The sequence below is a fragment of the Amphibalanus amphitrite genome, unplaced genomic scaffold (assembly GCF_019059575.1).
Source record: "Amphibalanus amphitrite isolate SeventyFive unplaced genomic scaffold, NRLGWU_Aamphi_draft 001384F_arrow, whole genome shotgun sequence".
NCBI classification, from domain to species: Eukaryota; Metazoa; Arthropoda; class Thecostraca; order Balanomorpha; family Balanidae; genus Amphibalanus; species Amphibalanus amphitrite.
Genome location: NW_024882877.1, coordinates 83,539 through 101,098, shown reverse-complemented (window position 1 = coordinate 101,098; position 17,560 = coordinate 83,539). Strand labels below are relative to the sequence as shown.

Below are 17,560 nucleotides of genomic sequence, written 5' to 3'. Positions count from 1 at the left end.
AAGAACAGCTGGAACAATTAGGCGTCGCTCAAGTCAGATGGAGGTCTCACATGTTCGTCGTCCAAAAAAAAAGTCTCACTGTTGTTCAGCATTTACCTACCAAGTCCTCCAAATGCGACACAGTGAATTCGGAGTTCGGACCAAAATGAAGTTACCTCAGAGGACCTATAGCTCTATGTGCACTGTGCAGTGACGTCATAATTGTGTGAATGATGAAACATCCGAGTGCTCACAGCTCGGGAGAATAAAGGTACGAAATAAATACGACAAAAGACGTGCAGTGGGAATGAATAGAAAGTCAAAAAGTGATATCAAGATTAAGATGGTACCTATTTGGCCGGTAGTAATGGTATTGAGGCTTTACGTGCGCTTTTCATCAAAGCACTTAAATAGATTTGACAGGCCTAAATACCCGACTACAGGACTGACTAAATAAGCGACCCAAACAAATAACTAGGGTTTCACTTTGCACGTGCGCACGTGCAGGGCCGGCGTCTGCATGCTCGCTATATCTCGGGGGCGGTTGGACCGACCATGCTCAGAGCTGGTTGGACGGCCCGATACTGATCGGTTAGGCTCACCGCTCGTACATCGGCGACTGTGTGTTATTTGCATTTCGAAGCCATGGTAGGCTTTTACCCCTTATATTTTTCGCATTTCTTTTCCATTTCCACTTCAAATAGGTATCGGAAATTCTGACGAAAATGGGTACTCAAGATAAAGGTCTGCAAACAAATTGCTTTTATTGTACCTTCTACCGTACGCACGCATACATTACCTACCTACCTACCTAAAGCCTAGCCCTCGAGCCGTCAAAAATATTGAAACCATTGCAAACTCCTTTAGGTATACGGTTACAAAAAACGCTTCGGCAAAAAACATATTGCACTCATGTTCTTAACTGTCTCAGTCACACTCGCAGCTTCACACACACAATGACAATTTTTCAGTGCAAGGAGGGCGTTTTTAGGAGCCGGTTTCTCAGACAAGCGGTGTCATCGATCGGTGGACGGAATAATCGTGAGGTTGTCACTGCATAAGAGATTAAAAGTCGCCCTTTCAACGATATCACAGATACCCACACAACTATTGGTAACGGTTTCCGGAGCAGAAAATAACATGTTTCGGCTATTTTATTGCTGTCGAGATATTCAAGTTCAGGTGTCATCTGGATGTTCAACGATCAGCATTTTTTATCTGTCTCAGTCCCAATTCTTTTCTGACAGACGCGTGTGTTTCAGATATAGCAGCATTATTAGTCGGACACAATATGCAACGTCAGACATTTATCGGGCACAATAGGTATGCAGCGTCAGAGCTTGAGAAAAAATCGCGTTCCCGCAGATCTGCGACTGACTCGGTGCCGGCGTCCCGGTGTGCAGTGTTTGGCCTGGCCGCCGCCACCGTCGCCACCTCCTCAGCTGGGCAGCGCTGCCGCTGCGGCGGGGTCGGTGGAGCTTGGCTCCGCCTCCCCGCCCCCGGCCGCCGCTGCCGTCGTCACGCAACTCTAATTTTACCAATGATTTTCCGGCAGTACGGCAAACGAGCCGCTCGCGGACGCGGCCGGAGCCGGCGAGCGGCCGGCCAGCCGCCCATATTTCTGTATCATAGCTGCTGTCAATCGGGACGCCTGCTGCATGGCGCTCCTCCGACGTCATGGCGCTGACTGCCACCTGGCGGCGACGGCGACAACTAGTGGGCCGGCGCGGCGGCGCCGGTAGTGCAGTGCGGCCGGCGCGAGGGGGAGGATGGCCGTCTATGGCATCCCTAGCAGTGATTAGTTCGGTGCTAGCGTTTCTCCTGTACTACAACACACTGGACGCGGAGTTTGCATACGATGACAGGTGAGTGCTCTTGAATCTGGCAGCTCGCCGTGCGCCGACCGCGGACGAAATTGGCCACTCCACTCGCAAAGAGCGCTCAGTCACCGGCCAAACGCCGTGTAATTGCCCTTTTCACTGTCGCGGCGCTGTCGGAGGGCGCGCCTTTGTAGTGGTCGGGTGTCCAGCTGCGCGCCGAGCCGAGAGGAGCCACGCGCCGGTCAGCGGGGGGTCGCCGCTGGGTCCCCGCCGGCCGCTCAGCTCGGCCCGGCCTGCCGGCTCGCGTGTGCCGGCGGGGGCCGCGGTGGCCGGCGCGGCGGCCGTCTGCACGCGGTGGTCGCCACTGGCAGCCGAGTGCCGGCATCGATCACACGGCGGCCGACCAGCCGGCCGTCACCGACCGGCCGCCGGGCGAGCCGGCCCCGTGGGCAGTTGTCACCTCCGCAGGGGTATGAGCGCCTCGAGAGGAGTTCCCGTGGGGTGAATTTACGTGAGCAGGGTTCCCGAGCATCACAACTGAGCGCCTGTGATGCTCGGGTTCATCGGAATGGCTATTTCACTCTGGACGTCCCTGTTGAATTTGCATGTTTTTGTTGCGAGCTTCGAATGAGTTACGAGCTTCGCTGCTTTATTCTGGGGAATGGGTAACACAAACTGAAAATGGCCCACAATCGACCTGGATAAACCGCTTCATGCATCGACCTCCAATCGATCACAATGAAGTAGCTGCGATTGATCGTGCTGGTCAAATAAGATCGATCAGATCGGTCGGTCAGATCAACCCAGATCAGTCAGTGCCCGATAGGTGCGAGCTTCCCTGCCATTGGGGGCGCTTAGGGACAGGTGTGCCGACTGGGCTTGGGATTGGTCCTGTCAACCCAGTATGAGGACTCCAGTCCACATCCAGTCCAGTCCACCGACCATGAGGCCTCGGCTGGTCTTTCAGTTCGACCTGGAGGCGGTATCTATCGATACACGATGCCCAGTGGTAGGTGGGAAGCGGAGACAAGTTAAAAAGTTAATTATCTTCTGAATTAGGCCCACAAACGTAATGCTTTTCATTAAAAATATTACGGGGTATGTGATATCTCTTTCCTTCATAAGGCGGAAAGATCTGCAATCATCTTTGGATGATTGTCAGCTCACCCTAAATGGCGAAGGCGTTTCGAGGCTGACCTTCTGACTCGGCCTACCGTCGCGGTTGGATATGTAGGTACAGGGACCCGCAGTTGCTACTGTACACATATATTACCAATTTAGAATTGCGCTATTATTTGCTAAGTACTGGCCATTGGAGAAAGGAAATGTAGCGCAAAGTATGGAGGAATAACACATGTTTGCTCCTAGCACGTATGTTTTGTATAATTCCTCTTACCGCAACAGATATTCTTCCAAAACTACAATCGTGCTATTTTTCCGCGCCGGTTGCCTCCCCAGAGCCCGTCCTTGGTATCGCCTATAGCTTCCGTTCCCGCTACGTGAATGAAAGTCACGTGACTACTACAGGTTTGCGCTCAGTACTAACACACCTAGCCCGAGGGCCGGTCCGTAGCGGGGAGGGGTAGAACGCCTGAGCTCCAGCGCAGTGGAGGTGGTGGTGGCCCGTATCATAAAGAGATAACCGTAAGCAGAACTACAATTGCCGCAGTATTAGTTTATGATCAAGTTTTCTTTAAATGTATTGATTGACAAGTAAGTGCAATGCTTATCCGATATAATAAAACGGTATCCAAGGCCTTGGAAGAACTATAAAACATATTCAGCAACGTATAAATTTATGATACAGGCCATGACCTTTCACCTTGCCTCCAGGAACGACCGCTCAGGAAGCCACATACCGAACGAATCGAGGCCTCGCAGCGCGGCGGCAGAGGAGGTGGATTAACCATCGCCAGATCTTTCGATTACTTATGTTTCCAGAAGAAGGAGGGGGGAGGTGGAGGGTGAGGGCTTTTTTCAACCCACTCACCAATCCTTTCCTTATTAACCACACCGGTTTTGAGTAAACTTTAAGCATTGGAATTCAGGCCAGTGATCCTGAAGCATTATTTTATTTTTGTCGTGCATAAGCTGGGATGACGTGGTCCGAGTTAATTGCGAAGAAACGGTTTTAGTTTCAGAACATTTATGAGGTTAGTCGCGCCAAATAGTATACGTTTGTTGTAAAATGTCAAATAGAATGTTGACGAATGACGTGCTATCCAGATGATGGAATTTATTTGACACAAGAAGTAAAAAAGTGGCATCGTTAGTCATCCTGCATACCTACCTATAAATCGATTCGTCACCTTGGTTCGAGCTCAATAGTTCTTTATGCGGATGATCGGTTTCGCTTTTTTGGGGGGGGGGGCAGTTTATGAGCCAGTAACCACCCTCCCCAGTCCCCCCAATAACAATTGTTGACAAATACTGTGATGGCCTAAAAAATGCCCTCAATTGTGTAACGTAGGGAAGAATGAGGTAAGTTGAGCCGCTTTTTGTTTTTCGTAAGCTACAGGCTAACTTACTGATCATTTTTCTGCGTTTACGGGTTGGGCGGACAGAGTGGTCATTTGCGCATGTAATGGTGGCCAGAAATGTTTCATACCGCTTATTTTTGTACTGAAAGGCTACGTCAAAAATCATCTTACACGTTGCTCAATGCTCATCTTACCCCATGGTCGGGGTAAGTTGAGACACGTCGTGGGGAAAGTTGAGCATGGATAGAAAAAGCGAACCTCTTCTTTTCCCGGGCGCGGCGAAGAGTGGGCTCTTTTATTTACTCCATGGCATACATACTTATGGCAAAGTTTTTTTCCTCCATCAAAAAGTGACTGTTTTAAGCCTTCCAATAACTCGTGAAGTTTTCTATCACGGAAGAAATCATTTTATCCTTCAGATAATCTGCAAATCACTTACAACTTGTGTAATCAACAAAGAAAAACAATTTCCTACCATTTTTATTCAGCAGAAACAAGCACAGCTCAGTTTGGCTTTCGACAGCGGAGACAATGGCTTATCCGGCTCATCTTCCCCCAGGTGAAAATGGCTCATCTTGCCCCACCCGTGGCCATTTTCGATTTATGACACCCGCTAAGGAAAATAACCATGCACCGCAGATAACAACCATCTCATTTTAAAGGCAAAACATGTCTTAGTTATCAGGGGCGATACCACATGTTACCGGGTGCTGAGCGTGAGAACGTTGCCGTCTCACTTGAAAGACTGCAGTATCGTAAGCGAACGGCACATGGAAGCTCAAGTCAATTAGCGCCATAGGAGCTGATAAACATGGGGTGGCTAAACTTGCCCCTTGGCTCATCTTACCTCAGTCTCCCCTATTTGGGGCTCTCAATAGTTATTTGTCTGTTCATTATAAAAGGCGCTTACATTGTTCAAGAAGTTATAGTATTCGAGCTCGTTGGTCTTAAAAACTGATATCGAAGTAAATTAAAGTGCTTCGGGCTTCGGCACTTAAAAACCAATCGATATTTAACCCTCACCAATTTAGGCATTTTTTTTTTCAGCGTCTTACATGTAGCGGAGGGGCGTAGAAACCCTCAGCCATTCGGCCCTTGATAAAAAGAGCCAGAGCTTCGCTGAAAAATAAAAAAGAGCGAGCTGCTCGTGACGAGAGAAATCCGATGATTTGAGGGTCCTGGTCATCGCTGACGAGAAAAAGCCAATTATTTTTATGTTCTGGTCAATGCTGAGATCCTAGGTCACTGGTTGACCTCCCAGATAACCCAAAAGCACGGAAAATTGGGTCCTGCTAGAATTTCTACAAGTGAAGTTTGCTGGGACTTGGCTTGCTTCTGACTCCGAATTTGCACTTGCTTTGATCAAAGATGATGTATCAAAGCATTTGGGGTAGGACGGGTCACGCCAGATCACCCATTAGGCGTTCTGCCGGCTAATGTTAACGAGCACTTACAGCCTTGCAAGATATTGCATAGCCACTATAACTGATACCTAAGTATGCCTAGTTTTCAAATGCTAAAATGGGTGCTAAATTTCAAACCAACACTTCCTAAAAACCACAGTAAAAAGGTGTAAATTTAAGGAAGTTAACCGAGATCATTTCAAGTAAATGACCTTAACCTGAGTTTCACGTGACCTTGGCACCCACAACAATCAATGAGACAAACATTAGATAGTATATTTCACATGTTGTCACGTTGCTAATCACGAAACGACTATGGAAACACACAGAAAATGTGCGCTGACTTTCAATTGCTATTCTGGCCTGACATGATCTTGAGAAAAATAATCACAGGTTAAAGGTAATTTGGTTCAGGGATTTAAAATTCTCAGACAAGACGCAAAAATGATAAGGGCTATTTAATTTTCCGGGAAGATGTAAAATTGATTAACTCCAGGGCACCAAAGAATCGTCGCAATCCTTCGCTTTGCCGCGATTTATTGGTGAGAAACAGGGGGCGCGGTCTACTTACCTCTACTTATATGTGTGGTGAGGGCTAATATTCATTTTATCTGTGTTGATGAATGTGCAACAATTTCTATATGAACTGAGACCAGTCCATATGATTATGTTTTCCTCTCACGGACAATGACAATATAAAAACAATGTGAATAAAACCAAACGTTTCGGACAACAACGTGCCTTCGTCAGTGGAGAAAAATGAGTGTATAGGTTTAACATCGATGAGAACTAAATGCGGCACCGTCTCGGTCTGGCCAGCCGGGTTGCCGATAAAATACACAAATGTCTATAAGCTTCCATGATGTGCTTAAAAACTGCTGAAAATATATCTTTAAAAAAATAAAGGTAACTACTTCATCGATTTTATCGAAAGAAAACATGTATGCCTAATTACTTATTTCTTGCCACTGACTGAGGCACTTTTTTGTGCGAAACGTCTGGTTTTATTCGTATTGTTATTGTATTGTCATTCCCTGTGAGAAAAAAGGATAACTCTTCAGTTAGTAACCATAACAGCGAAACGGCTTATTGTAACACAATTCACTGTGTATACGAAACCTATAAGTCCCTAAAAATAATTATATTTACAACTTTTAAAAAGATACAGCTTTTACAGCTTGGGCAAACAATTTTTTTCTGCATTAAGATAATATTAATTTATCTCCACAGAATATGGTAAATTAGTGCTGCTGAAGTTCGCTTTCGAAGCGTCTCCTCCAGGCATTCCACAGCTCTCGTGCCATTTTGGATCACGGAACATAGCTGGGCGCAGGACAGGTCGTCTGCGAGCTTGGACGGACCACGTGACCACCTCCTCCACCCTCCCTCACTCCCGTCCCCTTCCCCAGCAGGGCGTCCGATCTAACCGCGCCCAAGGCAGTCGGCTCGGTCCGACCCTCCCCATGGTCGAGCCACGGCCCGGTGCCGCCTGAGTTTGTGCCGGGTGCAAAACTGGAGCAGTAACTAGCGCCGGAACTAGTAGTCAGCACGACCATCGTCAGATGGCAGGAGTAAATGGAATAAGCGGTTCCAGGTTTCAGATGGAATGGGGCAGGAAAAAGCGCTGAAAACAATGTTTTGCTGATATAGCCATAAAAAGTTCACTGAATTAGGAGAGCAGCACATCAGTTTAAAGCCCTTCAGATGGTGGTTTTAATAAGCACACAATCATTTCCCAATTCGCCTCCAACGGTGTCACAGGCAAAGAATACGCTGAAATACTAGTGTGTACAGAAGCAACTGCGGGTCCCTGTACCTACCGTCTATTTTCGATCCAACTCCCAATTCCTTCAACACTTTTAATGTCCCAATATTTATATTCTCACTATTCAATCGGCCAGTCCCTCGCTTGACCGTATGGTTCCTTTGAAGTAGACGCTTATTTGTTCATCTTGATCCCCTGCAGTTTCAACGACGTTTTATATGCATAGTAATTGACGGACAGATCTGTCCGTCAATTACTATGTGGGGTTGCTTTCTATATACTTGCCAATCCAAAAAAGCGGGTCTGAATCCGCCTGTGTGAAAGATATTTTCCAACAGTATTTATAGCCGTCCTTGCTGTATTTATTGTGGTTCAGACGACAGTACATCGGTCAGAGCTATCAACTGATTGCACTGAAATGATAAGTTGCACGGGTGACCTCAAAGCGACCGGAAATGTAGCGGCTTTCTTAGGCATTCACTATCGGACGTTTATCTCTTCAGCAGCAGATAATGTAGTTCAACCATTCATGCTATGATCAATCGTTGCCAAATACTATCGTCATGATGAAATTCAAGTGATCGAATCCTAGCCAAAGAACATCGTCGCCATTTATAAGATGTATTTCAGTGTCAATGTAATGTGTGCGACTCGCTTTCAACCGTCAGTATGCCGCGTGTCTGCAGTAGATCGTGTCCATTTTCAAAGCTGAAATTATTTCAGACTGTATGACGCGCCAGTGTTGCCTAGAGACAGGTAGGCTCCAAAGAAAGGTGTTTTGTTTGATACTGGAGCATACGCATATAGTTATGTAGAAGGCCAAGGCCCAAGGGTGCTCTATTTTCAGGAGTACCGTTGTAAAATTTAGACCAATGAATGTCTTCATTAATAATATTAACGCTCGTGGGGTTACATTAAATGTTTTGTGTTATAAAGATAATTAAATGTTTCTCAGTCTTTGTGGGATAAATATTGTTTATCAAGTCTGGTCTTTTCTTGATACATTTATTTATGATTGCTTTAGGTAAAATGCTATGTTTTTGGCGTCTCATATCTTCTTACACTCCATTAAAACAATTCGAAATTTGGGACGTCCATCTGGACAGGGGAAGAGTGCCGAGGAAAATGTATCATCCAATTACTGTCTCATTCACACCACTTCTATCAGAAACATAAGTGCCTCTGACATGTCAGCCCTCACTCGGACAAGTCCTCGACAGTCTGTTTGGGGGCTAATTGGAGGCTGGTACACGCTCTCCACATGTAATGTAGATCGGTAGCTATATTGATGACTTCCAATTGCCCAACTGCGGTCTATCGTGACCGTAAGGAGGCCAGAGGAAAGGGACACGGCTGTTTGTGACCACACAGCAGCCGTGCATTGAGAGATGAATCGACGGCCTCATGGGCTGGACGGACTTGATAATAAGCTGATTTAGATAGCCATGGGTGTGTCTAAAAGTGTTTGACTGTATAAGTATTAATTATCCGTCGCATACAAATAAAACCACTTAATCCAGGGAGTGTCCGGTGGACCGCGTGCCCGTTTGCCGATGGCCAAATGGCTTAACTACAGGTTTGACATACGCCACATGATTGCTGGGATAAAGTCCAATTCGTCCTCAGTAAACTCTACATAATGCTAGTTTGTTCGAAAATATACTCGTAACCCACATTGTTGGAAGTACAACACTGCATTCATGTTAATAAGATAACAGAATGTTTGGAAATGAATGAGCCTTGCGTTGTCAGTAGAATAATGTGAGGACTGAGGACATGTGTCTATATATTAACGTTTTTGATACCTCACACTTCCCCTCATCGATCAAGGCTTAAGTTTGCCACTTAATTGTTCATAGCTATTTATAAAAACACATTTTTCTTATGCTATAACAACAAACAACAACAAAACCTATAAGTTATTATAGATACGTACGCTAATGATCATAGTTCTTTGATACGGATGTGGCCTGTGGCTGCGCTATTAATGCTTTATCTAAATTTATCTGCTTTCATTCACATAGAATTTGTTACTCGTGGATTTCTTTTGTGGCTTTATTAATCAACTTATCATTATTTGCCTACATTATATTTTAGTTAAGTACCTTATCGGAAATTTAATCACTCATATGACCTGTACCTACGCTGGGATAAACCTCATTCCCAAATATCCAGTCGGTTTTTGCTTTACTATCACTCTCATGATCGGTCAACAAAGTATCAGTAACACACATATATCAATCAGTGTCAATTACAGGATGTGATAGCCTATCGGGCTCCAGAAAGGCAATGAGATTACCACTCAGATCCTGGTCATAACGCTCATTGCTGAAATCATGAGACTCTTACCAGAACCGTTGCCGAGAGGGTACAAACTTGTGAACAAATTGCGGGTCTCGCTTTAGATCTGTCCTCTCCGATCTCGAAATATGGTTCATCAACCTGATGTGTTAACTCTGACATTAGCGTCTCACAGACTGGTTTCGCTGGCAACCTGGTGCTGTCATTTATTACAAATACACTTCATTGCTGGTACCGGGTCACCGTACATACACTGCACAGTCCGTAGTATGCTGTAATGTGTAGGCGTTCGATCGTATTGTCCGCGATGGACCCAGGAACACCCAAGGAACACCATCCTAACATCGCAGCGTTATACGATGGCATGACTCGCTCGGCTTTCTCCATCATTTCCGCGCCACCGTCCTCTGTCCATCGCCCACCGTCCACCGTCTGTCATCCACCGTCCACCGCCCATTGTCCTCAATCTACCGTCCACCGTCCACCGTCCACTATCCTTGTCCACCATCCACCGCCCATTGTCCACACTCCACCGTCCTCTGTCCACCGTCCACCGTTTACTGTCCACCGTCCACCGTCCATCATCCACCATCCATCGCCCATCGTCTATCGTCCACCGTCTACCGCCCACCGTCCACCGCCCATCGTCCATCGCTTACTGTCCATCGTCTATCGCTTACCTTCCACTGACCACCGTCCAACGTCCAACGCCCAACGTACAACGTCCAACGTACAACGTCCAACGTACAACGTCCAACGTCCACCGTCTACCGCCCACCGTCCACCGCTCATCGTCCATCGCTTACTGTCCATCGTCTATCGCTTACCGTCCACTGACCACCGTCCAACGTACACCGTCCAATGTACGTACAACGTCCAACGTACAACGTCCACCGCCCACGGTCCAGCGGTCATTGCCCATCGTTAACCGTCCACACTCACAGTCTACCGTCCCTCGTCTGTAGTCCTCAAATATTACTTATTTGTCCGCCCCTTTCCGCCCCTTTCCGTGCCTTTCCATCCCTTTCCGACCCTTTCCGTCCCTTTCAGTCCCTTCCCTTTCCGTCCCCCCTATCCCCTCCCGTCTGTTGCTGCGGCTCGCCGCGGCGGCTGCAGACGGGTCCCCCGGACCGGGCCGGACCGGGCCGGGCCGGCGCTCCCAGTCCCAGGTAGCCGTGTCGCCGTGTAGCTCGTCATCTCCGGCTGTCGGACGACGCGATCGCAGACGCAAAAATCGCCCACCGCGCCGGTCCGGCAGCCGCGCTCGTCGCCGAGCGATGACAGCAGACTTGTTCGCCGGCGGCCGACAGTGAAAATGACAATTTTAATCGCGGAGCTACAAGCGACCGGCCCCGCGGCAGCGGCCGGTTGTCGTCTAACCGCTGGATGACGACACTCCCCGAGCCAGTCAATCACCTCCGCCAATGTCAGCGGTTTCGGTGAAGTTTGACACATACATTTTTAATAATATATTATGATATATCTCGCACCGGTTGGCGAGGAATGTCCGGGTTACACATGAAGTCGCAGAACTACTCAGGGATCACATTTGATCTCACCCTGGCTGTGGCATCGGCCATCATTTCTGCGCAGACAGCCGACTCGCCGCTGTCAATGCCGCCAGATCGGTGCCAGATTGGGGCCGATCGCGACTCCAAACCGGTCTCAGTTGATCGGAACTCTGTGCGCTGGAACTGCACGTGGTCGGTGCCCCCGACACCCCTCACGGAGGGTCCTGCTCGGAGGGACCGGTGTCACTGCAGGGTCGTGTTACAGACGATCCTGTACGAGTGAAGCACCCACACTAATTGAGGGTGAGCTGCAGGGGAGAGGGGCAGGGCGGAGCGTGAGGCACGGATTCGCTGCAGGAATCAATCAATGGACGGTGCCGGGAGATTGGATCTGCGTCCGCCTCAGTGAACGACCTTGTGCGAGAACAATGATGTTAGTGACGAAAGATGAGACCTATTCATTTGTTTCCAGTCGCAATTTATATTTTATGCGGTCACAGCACAGTCCGCTTAGACTTAATGCCTCTGAATTACCTCGTGGCAAATGCGTGTCGTATGATCTAATTCATCTGACGCCATGGATCTTAGACAGCCGACGTTCCTTCTTTAGAACCTGGCTACACGAATGCTCTGCTTTTTTAGACCAACGTCGGCGCTCCGCGTCCAGCCATGCTAAGCCCGTCTACGCAGCTCTGATATTTTCCTCGGCTTATCCCACTGGCTGCCATTCAGACTCCACGCAAAGGTCTGTACGCCAGTAAGATTTTTCAAAACAGCATGCGTTCGATTTCAATTAAAATTGCATGCCCCCGCACGGTGTAATTAAAGGCTGCCAGCTCTATAGATCTCCGTGGCCCGGGCCGCGTTCGGTTCTGTCTGTGAAGCACTGCACAGCCGACTATCGCCTGTCGATCTGGGTACTGGCAGGGCACGGCTCTGTCTGAGTCAGCCCAGATCGGCGGCTCCACAACACCCTGTCGATCCGGAGCTGCACGCAACGTCCTCGGACTCTGCACAGCAACACGCGGCCTGCCGCCCCCGCCCCCGCCGCCTTCCCTGCCGCCCCCGCCCCCGCTGCCGCAGCCGGCGCCGCCCCCGCCGCCGCCGCCGCCTCTGGCACCATAGCGTCGCCTCCGTCGTCTCGCTTCTCAAACTGGGCAAGACCCGACAGAATGACAGCCAATCGCGAGTGGGCCATCCCGTGGTGAGGGCGTCGGTAAGCCGGCTGGCCAGTTGGCTCTGGTCGGACCAAAACGGGCCTCTGTGGCGGGCCCGACCGGTCGGCCGCTGCCAGGGCGGGATCCGAACGCGCCGCGCGAAGCGTCAGATGTGGTGTAGGTGTGAAGGATTCTCGTGGTAACTCACTTGGAATGGTCACGTTTGAATATCGTGAAGGACCTGCAATGCACTTACAGTTGTCAGAAATCTGGAGGCAAGGGTGGTTGCGTTAGACGCTGAGACCTGTGACTTTTGACAAGTGTTGATCTTATGTGATTTTATTCACGCTGACTGGGTTCCGGTGCCGATGACTGATCGTTTGAGTGGTTGAGATCATTTGAGGTTTTTACAGATAGAACCAAAACCCACATTGTATTTTTGGGTTTTTAATCCAAACGGAAACCAATCTTAACCTTCCAGGCGGTGGGAGGACATTTTTTTTGCCCCCCGCCCTTAAGTTTTTTCGATATATCTCGAGAACCGCTGCGCCGATCGTCATTAACATCACTTTCAAGCCAATCCAACGGAGCGACGAGCGACGAATCCCGACTTTCTTTCCCGATTTTCTTTCTGCGTCCCGCCTTCACACTCTCGACTCCCACGTTCAGTGAACCTCAGAACCCGCCCTGGGTCGCTCCTGGGAGTGCCTCGGAGTGACATTGGTTCGGCACTGTCCGCAGCGGTCGGTAGGTCGGTCCCGGCAGAGGGCAGAGAGCCGAGCAGTGCGGCCACAGCTGCCAGGACCCGCCGCGCCGCTGTGCGGATCGGTCTCCGTTGTTTACTCTGGCCGACCCGTGGATGGGCTAAATTATGAAAATTACGGCGGCGGTCAGGGTGCCCCGGGCTGGCCAATTGCCGGGTCTCTCTCTCTCTCTCTCTCTCTCTCTCTCTCTCCTCTCTCTCTCTCTCTCTCTCCTCTCCTCTCCTCTCTCTCTCTCCTCTCTCCGCCTCCTCTCTCTCTCTCTCCTCTCTCTCTCTCCTCTCTCCTCTCTCTCTCTCTCTCTCTCCTCTCTTCTCTCTCTCTCGACTCTCTCTCTCTCTCTCTCTCTCTCTCCCCTCCTCCTCTTCCTCTCTCCTCTCTCTCCCCCTCTCTTCCCCTCTCTCCCCCTCCTCTCTCTCCCCCTCTCCTCTCCCCCCTCTCCTCTCCCTCTCTCTCCCTCCCATCTCCTCTCTCTCCTCTCCTCTCCTCCTCCTCCCTCTCTTCTCTCTCTCCTCTCTCCCCTCTCTCTCTCTCATCTCTCTCCTCTCTCGCCCTCTCGCCCTCTTCCCTCTCCCCCTCTCTCTCCCCTCTCTCTCTCTCCTCTCTCTCTCTCTCTCCCTCCTCTTCTCTCTCTCTCTTCTCTCATCCTCTCCCTCTCTCTCTCCGGATCTCCTCCCCTCTTCTCTCCTCCCTCTCTCTCTCTCTCCCCCTCTCTCTCCGCTCCTCTCTCCCCCCTCCTCTCTCTCCTGCCCTCTCCCCTCTCTCCCCTCTCTCTCCCTCCCCCTTCTCTCTCTCTCTATCTCTCTCCTCTCTCCTCCCCTCTCTCCTCCCCTCTCTCTCCCTCTCTCTCTCCTCCTCCTCTCTCATCCCATCTCTCTCTCTCTCTCTCTCTCTCTCTCTCTCTCTCGATTGTCCTGACACAATCCAATACTGCTTCAGGGCCTGTCACCATACGGCAGAGTCCAGTAAAAATTGGTTTGCTCGTAAGTTCATTTCCCTCCATGCATGAAGAGAAAAAAAAAACTTTAAACCTTTCATTCTCATCTGCATGTAATATTATTCATGTATGAGATGCTCGTGCATCCATGCACGTTCTCTGAATCCTGTCACAGGCATCTCGACAGTCGCCGACATTACGTTCCAGGACAAGCTCGAATGCGGGGAGAAACGTTACACGGGAATATCCGTTCTCATCTGCTGATCTTACTCTGAATTCGACAACCTTTGAGGCTTGAGTCATGACATATAGTGAGGCAAGCGAACTCTTCGGGGCAACATGTCCATAGTTTCTAGGAGGGACGATGACAAAGTGTTGGAATATGTATGACACCCAGGCTACCGAGAGGGCGTTGGCCGGGCATCAAGCCCCACCAGGACTTTCCATCATGGAAATTAGAGGCACTCAGTGTGAGGTCTGGCCACATGACAGGGCACCATTATGTAATAAGTATACCCATCCAATGCCATATCAACACACGGACTGCTCCAATAAACTGCGCCCGTTGAACAATGACCAGCCCCCGGGCGGGCCGGGCCAGCCCAGCGGCGCTGGTGGTGCGGAATGTAAATCAGTGACATTAGGGTCGGCAAGGGCCCTTGGGATGGCATGTGCCTCCTTATTTGTGACGTCTGACAATCGTTTCTATATTTCTTCTAGTCCACCCACCTTTTGTATGAGTCGTCTTCACTCACTCCTCGTGGCAAGATAAAGAAAACATGAAACAACTGATATTTTTAATTTACCTTTAGCTACCTTCTTTGCAAGGCACTGGCACGTATATATACCTGTCGCCATATGCATGCCACCCTCGCCTCCCTCGCGTCGTGCTCACCTTCATTCCTATCGCACTTCCTCAGCCTTTTTTCTCTGGCCACGTCCTCCCCTCCTCCCCCTCCTCCCCACCGTCCGTGGCGCGGCGCGGCGCGCGCGCAGCTGTCGGTCGGCGGCCGCTCTGGCTACATTAGTGTCGGCCGCCGCGGCGGAGAGGCATGTCGCGCCGTCATCTAATGGCCTCATATGTATGACGATCACAGCGAGTGTCGATCGAGATCGTGACTGCTCCACCGACGTCGGCACACATCATGGGAACGGCACCGAGCGCGCGGCCAGCCGGTCCTGCTCAAAGCTGTAGCCGCAGCTTCCAAACGAACTCGAAAAACGTAATTTGTCGTTTTTTACATTTGGGATGACATACCTATTACCTAGTATTAGGAAGAAATGATCTAAAATATTTCCGCGAAGAAGCCAGAAGACTATATGAAGTATCTGAATTATGAATGCCACTAAAGTCATTGAACATACTTTTTTTTTGCTTCGCCCTAGCTTCCACTCACTGACAAGCCAGCTGGACACCGGCCCACTCTCGTCACCGAAGTTGTGTCCGACGGTTAATCCGTCCGTCGACAGGAGGATGCTAATTTTCCTCCGACCCGACCGACAATATGCGTCGGCATAATAAGAGTCACTTTAGCCGGCCGTTTTTATCCGACGGCTGCCGCTCGCCGCATGCTGCCTGCCGGAAACGATGCTCAGTTTTTGCCGACCCGCTGAAACTTGGACACGTTTTTTACGGTTATATTGGGGTGAATTTTTGACGTTCCGCACCACTTGGTGATTTTGCTGTGCATCCGGATCAAGCCAGACGACGGAAAACAGGGAGGTGCGTTTGCATTACGGGAGCGATGGAGCATGAGACATAGATCGTTGTAAACCATAGACCTCTGCGGTATACAGGAGTCTGTTCATGGGAAAATTCCGCCTCTGCTACAAAATTCATTAGCCGCTTGCACACTGAACTGTTGGTGGTCTCATGTCGGCTATCCCCGCAGGGACACTTCTGTCAACGTACCGTGATATCGAACGCTGCTGCGTTGCCACTCTCCTGAATGCCCACCATCTACCGGACCATTTATCTACCAAAGTGTTCATCCGCCTGAAGGACACCCCGCCCAGTGTTCATGGCAGAACATTAGGAAACACCGTAGGTACTCCTTTCAGCCTACACCAACGGCAGTGCTGCGCGGAAAAGCTCCGTCTGTATGCCATCCGTATAGCGGTGACACGCCGCTGACTCGCCAGTAAAAGTTCTCGTGAGCACGGGTCCTGCACATTCCGGCGCTGTCAGCACGTCAATCGCGTCTCAGCTGACGGTGACGGTGGTGACGCCGTCGACACCTTGGCACACTGCCAGCAGGGCTGACCCGCCCACCGTGCCGCGTCCCTTCCTGCAGGGACAGACAGAGCGCGAGCCACGCGGAATCGGGGTTGGGGTGGATGACGCTAGTGTCGGGTGAGTCGGGTCGGCGGTGTCTGGTGTTTCGGAATTCCCGGGTCGACTGTGTCTGTGTCTGGTCTGTCGGGCCGGCTGTGTCTGGTGGTGTCTGGTGGTCTCTGTTCGGCGGTGTCTGGTGTGTCTAGTGTGTCGGGTTGGCGGGCCGTCACGCTGTCTGACGTCGACCGCCAACGTTCCACCGGCGATGGCACATCGGCCGCCGCACCACCACACTTACCCAACCCCAAATTGATACTTGTCCCCCTACACTGGACGGAGAAATTGCCCAAATCGGCCGGCCGAAGGATAAATTACAGATTAGCGGTCCGTCCGGGATGGCCGAGTGTGCTCCTTGATAACACATAATTCGGCCGCGATCGCCGACTCGGAGCCAGGTCTGCCGTGCACGGATCGGCTCCAATGTGAGATCAAACGGAGCCAGGGTCACGGGTGAGAGTCTCAGTTGCTCCCGTTCTGGAGCGAGCTCGGTGCCCCTGTTAATTTTTTTGCCAATCGTTCTGTCTGCAGACTGTAGGACTGTCGTCTACCCTTTGTTTATAAGGTGACGCTGGCTAGAAAATTTCGCGATCATCAAGGGGACACAAGCCAGTGTCTTACATCGGCGCGGGACTTGCATAGGCGTAGGTACAGGACCTTGGGACAAACAAAAAGATCACGCTGTGTTTGGATTCGGGAATCACGGAATACACCACTGAAGACTTGATGAACTCTTATGATCCAGACAGGATGTATTCCCAATAGCCTGGGACCCATAGCACGCTGCATTAGTAATCGACTGGAACGGAGGGTGTTTTTCTTTATTCGCCCGTCTGTTAAAAATCCACCCGAATGATGTCGTGCCTTTCACGGTAGCGGTGACATGCACGGCAGTTGTCAGTGCAGTGCACGTGACATTTGGCTGACATTGAACCTCAAATAAAAGCCTGCATGTGTGGGCTGGGTGGTATTGTTCGATTGCGCTGCATGCGGCCCTATCGTGACCATCTCGCTTCCTGCCAGCCGGCGCCCGGGCAGGTCGGCAGATCCGAGAGCGTTTGGACGGTCACTGCGGGTCACACTCGACAGCTCGGACTTACGTAAGGGTCATCAG

The 17,560-nt window shown here is 50.2% G+C and overlaps 1 protein-coding gene across 1 annotated transcript in view; it reads left to right on the top strand.

The window, feature by feature from the left end:
- Positions 1-1,573: 1,573 nt before the first annotated feature.
- LOC122372671 (protein O-mannosyl-transferase TMTC2-like) overlaps positions 1,574-17,560 on the top strand; it is a 59,743-nt gene continuing 43,756 nt past the window's right edge. Inside the window, exon 1 of the mRNA XM_043350183.1 lies at positions 1,574-1,844. Coding sequence (XP_043206118.1) covers positions 1,657-1,844 — 188 coding nt within the window. The 5' untranslated portion in view covers positions 1,574-1,656. The remainder of the gene's footprint in view (positions 1,845-17,560) is intronic.